The 11,674-nt window shown below is 49.1% G+C and overlaps 1 protein-coding gene across 6 annotated transcripts in view; it reads right to left on the reverse strand.

Moving 5' to 3' along the window:
• CD47 (CD47 molecule) overlaps nt 1–11,076 on the reverse strand; it is a 64,876-nt gene extending 53,800 nt beyond the window's left edge. For 3 of the 6 annotated variants that reach the window (XM_032780268.2, XM_032780265.2, XM_032780264.2), the window contains exon 1: nt 10,923–11,071. In XM_032780268.2, the coding sequence (XP_032636159.1) occupies nt 10,923–10,968 (46 nt within the window). In that variant the 5' untranslated portion in view covers nt 10,969–11,071. Of the gene's footprint in view, nt 1–10,922 lie in introns of all 6 variants that reach the window. The other 3 variants (XM_032780267.2, XM_032780266.2, XM_075072595.1) reach the window with 3 other exon arrangements.
• Nucleotides 11,077–11,674: the final 598 nt, after the last annotated feature.

An 11,674-nucleotide genomic window follows, 5' to 3' on the forward strand; every position in this document is an offset into this window, starting at 1 on the left:
GGGAAGTCGGGGGCTCAGCAGGGCGATACAGGTGCAGCTGGTTGGGGCTCGTTGGGGTGAGGGTCTGGGGGGCTCATCGGGATGGTCCAGGTACAAGGAAGGTGGGGTCAGTTGGGGTGGGGGTTCGATGGGCTGGTTAACAAGGGAGACCCAGCTGCAACTGCTGCCAAGAGGACACCAGATGTTGGGCTCCCGCTTCCTCTATCCCCTTCTCTTCCCCATCCCATCCCCATTCCCTAATGCTCCTTGCCCTCTGCTCTCCTCTCCCCATTCCTCTCCCCACTGTCCCCTACCTCTATCCCCCTCCCCTCACACCCACATCCACTTCCCCTGCACTGTCCCACCCTCTTCTTTCCCCGACTTCCCTCATTTTCCTCCTGTCACCCTTCCTGCCCCACCCCACCCCACTGCAGGCACTCACTGTTGTAGAGAAAACAGGATGGTTCCCAGTACACAGAAGGGGAACATGACCAGCACTAGAACTCAGGAGGTGGTGTTCGAGCAGCACCCTCCTTCAGCCGGGCAGTTTTGTGCTTGCAGAAATTTGGGAGGAGGTGGAGCGCAGTGGCAGGTGACTTGTGTGCCCCCCACCTTGCCTGTGTTTGGGGGGGGACAATGCCCTCCCAAGCTATGCCCATGGGCATCCCCATCCCCTCCCCACGTGGCTTCCCTGTCACTTTCTATAGGGAAGCAAAGAAATCTGCAGGAGGGACATGTTTTCCGTGTGCATGCACTGGCACAGAACTCCCCCGGGAACAATCAGTAAGAGACAAACTCTTCTTCTTGCAGAATTTTTCTTTGCAGCTGAAAGGGAGCTTAGGAGGGAAACAAACACCACTATTGTTTCTGTTCCAGAGAAGGATGGAGGGAATGAGTGATGGCTTATACAAAAATTATCTTTGTTGTTGTACTTCCTGTACTTTGAAGGTGGAGCCAAATCCCCTGAGGGTTAGAACTTATTTTGCAAATTATGTCTTACTTTGTATAGAGGGACTGCACACCCAAAAATATGTAGATCAAATAAGAGCCTATCTTCTCATTTATTTAGCTGTATACGGTCAATAGGACAAATAATTCAGAAATTTCAGGTGGTATTTTGCTACACTATGAACCAAAATTTATCAGAATTTTTAAAAACAAAAGGCCAAATTCTCTCTACATATCCATCTAAAGGTTATCTATAGCATTTATTGCCACAGCATCTAGACACTTCCCAGGTAAATGAGATCTGCATAGCAATGATTCTTGTGGACTTCATGAATATTCTACTCGCCTCTTCTACTAAGGCTACACATTTTGTTTCCTGTGCTCCAATGCAAGTTCGTTGCTCAACAGTATGAACATATCCAAGGGCAGACTTTAACCCAAAGAGCTACATAGTCTAAGAATCATGACGTGGTATCATTCTGATTACTACTGTTCTTTTTACCCTCTACTTCAATTCTTACCCCCATCATTATCTCAAGAAACATTAGTTAACACTAATGTTGCAACCTATCTAAAACAGTGGCCCCCAAACTTTTCCCCTTGTGCCTCCCTTTATCCCTGTCTGCCTCTCACTTCCCCCAGCCACCGTTGGGAGGCAGGGCTGGAAGCAGGGCCACAGCTGGGCCATGGCTGGGGCCAGGGACATGGTCAGAGCCTGGAGCCAAGGTTGGAGCTGCAGCCAGGCCAGGCCAGAAGCCAGGGGCTGAGGCCTCAGCTGGGGGCAGATCTGGGGCTGCGAGCAGAGCCATGGGGGTAGGGCCTGGAGTGGGCAGCATGGCCACAAGCTAGGGGGCCGTGGCCATGAGCAGAGCTGTGGCCAGAGCAGAGCTGGGCGGCGCTCCTTCTCCACCCTTCATAGGAGCATGCCCAGCCCTGTTGTGCCCCCCTGGACATTCCTCCATGCCCCGCTAGGGGGGGCGTAGCCACAGTCTGGGGACCACTGACCTAAAAGCTTGGGATGCAAGCTTTCAAATAGCATAAAACATTCCTTTTCAGCCCGAGGTTCTCAAGAATATTGGCTGCTATAACGTCAGAACTTTAAGTCAAATAGGGTGTCAGGAGAAGCAAGATGATAATCAAAATAATCTGATTTTACAGCATGAGTGTCTATGTTCACTATTTTTGTTAGTTATCTACAGCTGGAGAACTATAGTTTTTGTTGTTGTTTTTTAAAGATTCACAATATCCAATTGCCTTAATGCCCAGAAGCCTCAAACTGGATCAAGGATCTCAATGTGCTAGACACCATACCTAGACCCCCAAATTCTGCGAAGGCTTGTGCATAAAGTTAACCATGTACATGAGTTACTGCTGGGGGCATTCTGCACCAAAAAATAAAAAATTATGTGCCAAAAATAAAAATTCTGCACACAATATTTAAAAATTTGGCAAAATTCTGCAAATTTTATTTGTCAAAATAACGCTACATAATCACACCGGTTTCAATTATTTTGATAATTTATTTTAAAATACCTGTCAGCAAGCATGTCTGTAAAAATACAGACACACACACACATACATTCCCCTAGGAAGAGAGAGAAAGAAACCCCTATGACAACCCGGTTCCTGTTTCTCCACCTCCTTTCCCACCCAGAGGCCAGCCAGAGACAGATACATACAACCCCCCACCTCCCGAGATAGCCAACCTCCCCTCTGAGACACTTAACCCCCTATTTGAGGCCAGTGGCAGGGGTCCCCTTTCCCCCTCTCCTCCCGAGCCAGCCACAAGGCCCCACTGGCCCAGATACCCGCACCCTCTCCCCTCTGAGCCCAGCCACAGCCCTCCCCCTTGTCCAGATACTCACATCCCCTCCCCACAGAGCCCGACACCAGCCCCTTCTTCCCCGCAAAGCTCAACCATGGCCCCCCCCCAGCCCAGAAAGCCAGAGGGAGAAACAGCCTGATGCTTGGGACCAGGCTTGCATGCAGTTTCTTGCGTGCCACCGTCTCTCCGTCTCTCCCACTAACGGCGTGCTGGGAATTGCAGCTGCCAGGAACCCTCTAGCTCCCTCCCCATCTCCCAAGCAGTATCTTCTATGGGCGAGCTGGGTTCTGCAGGGTCCAGTGGCCCCTACTGGCAGCCAGCAGCACTGCAGCCCATTTCTATGAGGGAAAGAAAATTCAGCACTGCACAATGACACAGAATGTCCCCAGGAGTAAGAGTAGTTCCAATTCCACTGACTTCATTTAGATTACTACTATGTATAAGTGCCTGCAGAATCATTGCATGTATCTGACAACCAACTATAGTTAATAAAGCTTTTTTTCCAACTGGAACAGCTATTTGCAGTTCCAGTAAACTTTTCCAAGCCTTGACCAATGATCACTTCCACTCCTCTCCCCAAAAAGCAGCTGATCTTTGAACTATATTAGTGTAACACACTGTCACTAATCCCTGGGTTGGCCATTAATGTAACAAGCATAAACAAACTTTATACATACTACTGTATTAGTTGGCACTTTGTAATGAAAAACACACAAACACATATTGCTTTGGTCAAACAAAACAATCACTTAGCTTACTCATTGAACTTTCTTGACTATACGCTGAGAAAACCAAAACATAGTAGAACTGTACATAAACCTAAACACTATCACAGATTGTACAAACTTTATTTTAAAAAGTTTAAGTTAATATTAAGCAAATACACACCATTAAAAATGACACTGATGCCCTGATACAAAAAGTGAATAATGACCCATAATTAATATTTTTAATATTTCAGCTTTCACATTTAAAAAAAAAAAGGTTCAACAGAGTTCACTGCACAAGGACAAGTTACAGCTTATGGGATGAGTTTGGCAAAAACATTATATGGGAAAAGTTAAACTTATACCAAAGAATGTAAATATTTTCTATTCTGACTTTAACACTACAGTATAGGAAAGTAGGTTATTTACCAAGTCTCACGAAAAACATGAAATCATCTAAACCACTCAAAATAAAAAGTACAGTAGAACCTCAGAGTTATGAACACCTTGGGAAGGGAGATTGTTTGCTGGGTCATTACACAAATTGAATCTTTTTCCCCATGTTAAGTATCTATCCTCACACCTTCTTGTCAACTGTCCGAAATGGGCCACCTTTATCATCACTACAAAACTTTTTTTTCCTCCTGCTGCTAATAGCTCCTCTTAATCAATCAGCCTCTTAGAGTTGGTATGTCAACTTCCACCTTTTTGTGTTCTCTGTATGTATACATATCTTCTCACTATATGTTCCATTCTGTGCATCAGATGAAGTGGGCTGTAGCCCACGAAAGCTTCTGCTCAAAAAAATGTTAGTCTCTAAGGTGCCACATGTACTCCTGTTCTTTTCACGGATACAGACTAACACAGCTGCTACTCTGAAATCTGAAATGTTCGTAATTCTGAACAAAATGTTATGGTTGTTCTTTCAAAACTTTAGAACCAAATGTTGACTTAATACAGCTTTGAAACTTTACAATGCAGAAGAAAAATGCTGCTTTTAACCATCGTAATTTAAATGAAACAAACACAAAAACAGTTTTCTTACTTTATCAAATCTTTATTTATTTTAGTATTTTATGTTTAACACAGTACTATACAGTATAAGCTCTTTTATTGGTCTCTGCTGCTGCTTGATCTCTTTTTTCTGGTTCCAAATGAAGTGTGTGGTTGACTGGTCAGTTTGTAACTGAGGTTCTACTGCAGGGGTCAGCAACCTTTCAGAAGTGGTGTGCTGAGTCTTCATTTATTCACTCTAATTTAAGGTTTCGCATGCCGGTAATATATTTTAATGTTTTTTAGAAGGTTCAGTCTACTTAAGCCAAAGAATCCTGTGGCACTAAAAACTAACAGATGTTTGGGCATGAGTTTTCGTGGCGTGAATACCCTCTTTGTCTGATGCATTAGTGGAAATTTCGCAGAGCAGGATATATATGCTAGCAAGCAAGCTAGGGATAACGAGGTTATTCAGTCAGGAAGTGATGAGGCCCTCGTTCTAGCAGCTGAGAGTGTGAATAAACCAAGAGAGGAGACAACTGGTTTGGAGCTGGCAAGCCATCACCAGTCTCTGTTTCAATCCTGAGCCTGAATGGTGTCAAATTGCAGATGACACTGCAAGCTCAGCAGTTTCTATTCAAAAGTCTGTCTGAAGTTTTGTTCGCTGCAGGATGGCCACCTTAAGGTCTGCATAAGTGCCGGCCAGAGAGTGAAGTGCTCTACTACAGGTTTTTGCTATATTGCCATTTCCCATATCTGATTTGTCGTCCATTTCTCCTCCTTTCTGTAGAGCACTGTCCAGTTGGCCGATGTACACAGCAGAGGGGCATTGCTGGCACATGATGGTGTATATTACATTGGTGGACGTGCGGTGATGAACCGGTGATGGTGTGGCTGATCTGGTTAGGTCCTGTGATGGTGTCGCTGGTATAGATATGGGGCAGAGCTGGTCTCTTGTCTGAGGGTTAGCCGAAACACCTACAAAATCTCCACCAAACAACATTCTCAAAACTACAATACCACACAGAGGAAATTAGGAAACAGATCAACAGAGCAGACGTGTACCCAGAAGCCTCCTACTGCAAGACAAACCCAAGAAAGAAACCACAGGACTCACTGGCCATCACATACAGCCCCCAGTAACCCCAACGCATCATCTGGATCTACAACCCATCCTGGACAATGATCCCACACTTTCACAGGTCTTGGGTGCAGGCCAATCCTTGCCACAGACAACCTGCAACCTGAAAACGTTATTCTCACACAGCAAACTGCACACCGTATCCATAGTAACTCTAGCTCAGGAACCATCCAGCAACAAACCTCGATGCACACTGCCCACAACTACACCACGACACCATCACAGGACCTAACAGATCAACCACACTCATACCGGTTCATTCACCTGCACGTCCACCAACGTATATACGCCAACATATGCCAGCAATGCCCCTCTGCTATGTACATCGGCCAACCTGGACAGTCTTTACAGAAAAGGAGAAATGGACACAATCACGATATTAGAATGGCAATATGCAAAAAACCTGTAGGAAGCACTTCAACCTCCTGGCCACACTATAGCAGACTTAAGGTGGCCATCTGCAGCAAAAAAACTTCAGGACCAGACTTGAAAGAAACGCTGAGCTTCAGTTCATCTGCAATTTGACACCATAAGCTCAGGACTAAACAAAGACGGTGAATGGCTTGCCAATTACAGAACCAGTTTCTCTCCTTGGTTTTCACACCTTAACTGCTAGAACAGGGCCTCATCCTCCTGATTGAAAGTAACTCGTTATTCTAGCTTGCTTGCTAGCATATATATCTGCCCCTGAATTTCAAACTACATGCATCTGACGAGTGGGGTATTCACCCACGACGCCCATGCTCCAAAACGTCTGTTAGTCTATAAGGTGCCACAGGATTCTCTGCTGCTTTTACAGATCCAGACTAACATGGCTACCTCTGAACGCAGTCTACATATTATATAACTAACTAGTGTTGTATTGTAAAATAAAACAAGATTTTCAAAATGTTAAGAAGCTTCATTTAAAATGAAATAAAATGTTGATCTTATGCTGCCACCCGCTCAGCCCGCAGCTGGTCTGGGGTTCTGTTTACACTAGGCCAGCAGCAGGCTGAGCGAGGCCTGTGGCCGGGACCTCCGGCTGGCAGGGGTCCAGCAGCCAGAACCCAGACCAGCAGCAGCATGCGGGGCCACGCTGGGACCCAGAGGGCTGGGGGCAGAGGGCTGGAGTCAAGGCTGGGAGCTGGGTATGTGGGGGGTGGAGGTGTCAGGGCAGAGTGGAGCTGGTATGTGTGGGTGCCAGAGTCAGAGCTAGAGTTGGTGGAGGCTGGGGGAAATGGAGTCAAGCAGAGGGCTGGGTGTGTATGAGGGAGGTACAGGGCTCAGGGCAGGGATCTGGGGGTTGTGTGCGGGCAGAGGGAAGTGTGTTGTGGGGGGGGGGGGTCAGGGCTCAGGGGAGAGGGCTGAGTGACTGTCCCTAAAGAATCCCAACCCCCCTGCTCCTTGTCTCCCTATACCCTCCTGGAACTCTGCCCCCAACTGCCCCCCAGGACACCACCCCCTATTAAGTCTCCCTGTTTCTGTCCCGGCTGGACCCTACCCTACCTATCCCTGACTCTTATCCACACCCCAATCCCAGCCAGACCACTCCAGAACTCCCAATGCCCCATCCAACGCTTCCTGCCTCGACAGGACCCCAGAACTCCCAACTCATCCACCTCCCCATCCTTGTCCCTGACACGCCCCAGAGACCCCCATCCTAACTGTCCCCTCCCCGGACCCCTCTTTGCTTCCAGTCCCCTGACTGCCTGCCCCTATCCACCCCCACCCTGACAGACCTGGGACTCCATGCTAATCCAACCCCCTCTGTTCCCTGACTGCCCCCTCCAGAGACCCCGCCCCTAACCATCCCCCTAAGGATCCCACCCTCGCATCCAGTCCACCCTGTCCCCTGACTGCCCCCACCCCTTATCCAACCCCCACAGCCCTGGGGCCCTTACTATGAGGCTCCACACAGAGCTAGACACGTTGCCCTGCGGGAGAGCACAGCCCCGCCCCTCAGAGCGGGAAGTGTGTCTGCCTCCCCGCGGAGCCAAACGCTGCCCCACAGGAGTGCGCAGCCCCAACCCACAGAGTGCTGTGCGCGGCAGCAGGGGTCCAGGGGAGGGGAGAAGGTGGGGGAAGGGCCGGCAGCTTGCTGCGCTTGGCCTGGCGCTCCAGACCAGAAGCGCGGACCCACAGCTTGTCATGCCCAAAGAGTGGGGCCATTTGCCCACCCCGTGCGCACAGCTATGCTTCTGCTCCCTGCCCCTGCGGGGGGGAGCAGAGGGCAGAGGACAGCAGGCCGGGCTGGGCAGGATTTTTTAGTGGCATGCTGGAGTCCCGACAGGCTCCAGCGTGCCATTAAAAATTGGCTCGCGTGCCGTCTTTGGCACGCGTGTCATAGGTTGCCGACCCCTGTTCTACTGTATTAACTTAAATGTTCCTTTAAATTAACTACTAACATAAAACTCTTGAGAGTTATCACTTTGTCCCAGATTCAGCAAGGTATTCCAGCACAAGACAGTCCTATTAAGCTAAAGGGACTACTCATATGGTTAGATTTAGGCACATTACTGAACTGGGCCTGTCTATTGACTTCATATAGCTGATTCCTGGTTTCAGCTTTGAGCTTTCTTTTCATGATCCAAGGAAGACACACATAGAATCACAGAACGGGAAGGGACCTCAAGAGGTCATCTAGTCCAGTCCCCTGCACTCATGGCAGGACTAAGTATAATCTAGACCAGGGGTCAGCAACCTATGACACGCGTGCCAAAGGCAGCACACAAGCTGAGTTTCAGTGGCGCTGTCAGACTGGGGTTCTGGCGCCGGTCCCACTCAGCCCGCTGCTGGCCTGGATGGACAGAACCCTGGGCCGGCAGCGGGGACCCCAGCTGGCAGGGGCTGGTGGATGGAACCCAAGACCGGAAGCAGTTCTGTCTGCCAGCCCCTCTCAGCCGGGGTCCCCGCCACCGGCCCCACTCAGCCTGCTACCAATCTGGGGTTCCATCTGCCAGCCCCTTTAAATGTAAAATGTATTACTTGCACATGAAACCTTAAATTACAGTGAGTAAATGAAGACTTGACACACCACTTCTGAAAGGCTGCCAACCCCTGATCTAGACCATTCCTGACAGGTGTTTGTCTAACATGTTCTTAAAGATCTCCAATGATGGAGATTTCACAACCTCCCTAGACAATTTATTCCAGTGCTTAACCACCCTGACAGAGAGGAAATTTTTCCTAATGTCCAACCTAAACCTCCCTTGCTGCAATTTAAGCCCATTGTTTCTTGTAACTTCTCAGAAGTTAAGAAAATAAAAATTTTCTCCCTCCTCCTTGTAACAACCTTTTACGTACTTGAAAACTGTTATGATGTCCCCCTTCAGTCTTCTCTTTTCCAGACTACGGGCACGTCTTCACTACCGGCTGTATCAGCAGGTAGCAATCGATTTCTCGGGGATCAATATATCGCGTCTCATCTTGACACGATATATTGATCCCCGAACGAGCTCCTGTAGACTCCGTAACTCCACCAACGCGGACGGTGGTAGCAGAGTCGAGATGGGGAGCCGCGGACGTCGATCCTGCACCATGAGGATGGTAGGTAACTCGATCTAAGATACTTCGACTTCAGCTACACTATTCATGTAGCTGAAGTTGCGTATCTTAGATCCATTTTCCCCCCTAGTGTAGACCAGCCCTAAACAAGCCCAATTTTTTCAATCTTCCCTCATAAGTCATGTTTTCTTAGCCTTCAATCATTTTTGTCACTCTTCTCTGGACTTTCTCCAATTTGTCCACACACTTCCTGAAATGTGGTGCCCAGCACCGAACACAATACTCCAATTGAGGCCTAATCAGCACGGAGTAGAGCAGAAGAATTACTTCTTGTGTCTTGTTTACAACACTCCTGCTAACACATATCAGAAGAATGTTATCTTTTTTGGCAACAGCATTATACGGTTGACTCATATTTAGCCTGTGGTCCACTACGACCCCCAGATCTCTTTCTGCACTACTCCTTCCTAGACAGTCATTTCCCATTTGGTATGTGTGCAATGGATTGTTCCTTCCTAAATGGAGTACTTCTGCATTTGTCCTTATGTTTCATTCTATTACTTATGATCATTTCTCCAGTTTGTCCAGATCATTTGAATTTTCATCCTATCCTCCAAAGCACTTGCAACCTCCTAGCTTGGTATATCCACAAACTTTATAAGTGCTATGTCATTATCTAACCTTGATGAAGATACTGAATAGAACAGACACAGAACTTGATCCCTGTTGGACCCCACTCCTCAGCCCTTCCAGCATGGCTGTGGAAACACTGTAACTACTCTCTGGAATGGTTTTCCAGCCAGTTTTGCACCATTATCTTGCTCATATAGGATGATTTCCCTAGTTTGTTATGAGAGGTCATGTAGACAGCATCAAGAGCTCTGTTACTAGAGTCAGATATACCACGCTGCTGCGTCCCCATCCACAAGCTTTATTAACCTGTCAAAGGAGCTTCAGGTTGGTTTGACATTGATTTGTTTGACAAATCATGCTGACTCGCCACTTATCACCTTATTATCTTCTAGGTGTTTTCCATCGATGCTTATTATTTGCTCTCAGCTTTCCAGTCAGAAGCTAGCAGCCTGATCTGTATTCCCAGGGTTGTTCCTTATTTCCTTTTTATAGGATTGGATATTGACAAGATAATTATTTATTACACAATTATATAATTATGTTGTAGGGCTGCCTTCTGTGCAACACTTCAAATTATGTAGTAAGGTCTTTTGTGCATATACACTTCTAACAACATACAAAAGGGCTATAACATACCCAGACATTTTTAAACATCACGCTAAAAATTAGCTGGGTTCCCCAATGCCAGTGGCCTGCTTCTTATGGGGCACTGGCACCTTGCCACTCCACTGCTGCAAGAGAACTCTGGGGCGGTTGCTCAGCACTAAAACCAGCACCCCCTCCCCCCCGCGCCTAGCAGGAGCGAAAGACAGGTGGCGGGATATAACTTCCACCACAGAGGCTGGGAACCGTGGCTCACACCGCTCCTAAGGCAGAGCCTGGCACTGCGCTCGAGCAGGAGCAGCCCATCCGCGCGTGTCCCAGACAGAAACAGGCCCCCCCTCCCGCACAATGCCCCCCAGCGGCGGGTCTCCAGGACCTCTGCGGCGCCGGGCTTCAGCAGACGGTGAGGCCCCGACCGCCTTGCCCCGCGGCGCCGGGTGCGACGAGCCACTACGGCGGGCAGGAGGGTCCGGGCCGCGGCTTCGTGCCGCTCGGTGGCAGGCCAGGTCCCCGCCATTCCCGCCCAGTGTTCCGCTGCCCCATGCGCCGGGCCGGTAGGCTCTAGGCCGGCGGAGGGGGGCGGGAATTGCGGCGCGCGGAGACTCACCCGCGCACACGGCGCCCAGCAGCACCCAGACTCCCAGCGCCCACATGGTCCCGTCCGCGAGGCGCTACTCGGTCCAGGAAGCCGCGCCGCCTCCGCCACGATGGGAACCGCGCTGGCCAGAGAGCCGCCCGAGCTGACGCGCTTCCGCAGCCAGCGGGGCGGGGCCGGCGGGTTTCGCTTTCGGTTACCCGGGGCGCGGGAGGGGAGAATCCCAGCGCCAGCGCGCGGACGTTAGCGGAAGAGGCTGGGACCCTAGCGCTAAGGGGCGGGGGGAGAGGGGCGATTGGGATCCCAGCACGAGGGGGCGGAGGTTGGGATCCCAGTGCGCGGGGTCTCTTGATGGTGTCAGGGCGAGTTCTGCGCAGTTTCAAGTTTTTGTAGGCTCCTGGTCTCTGCCCAGGCTTCTGGACCCTGTGGGGAGACACTGTCAAACTTGCAATACACTGTATTGCCAACCCCAAGAGTTAAAAACTCACGAATCAGCCCCCTCCTCCTCCAAAGAGAATGGCTTAAAATCACAAATAAAAATTCACTTGGGGATCTTTTTATTTGGTATCTGGTGTTTGAGGTCTTCAGCTGAACTCAGGGCACGTTTTCTAGCTTTTCTCCACACATTGAGACGTAAAGTTTTCCTTTTTCTTAAAAAAAATGAAGTCTGGGATTCTGAGCTAATAACACACCAAAACAAAACATAGTCTACTAAGGCTATGTCTGCACTACGCACCTTTTAGCAACACAGCTGTGCCACTACA

The sequence above is a fragment of the Chelonoidis abingdonii genome, chromosome 1, assembly GCF_003597395.2.
Source record: "Chelonoidis abingdonii isolate Lonesome George chromosome 1, CheloAbing_2.0, whole genome shotgun sequence".
NCBI lineage: Eukaryota > Metazoa > Chordata > Testudines > Testudinidae > Chelonoidis > Chelonoidis abingdonii.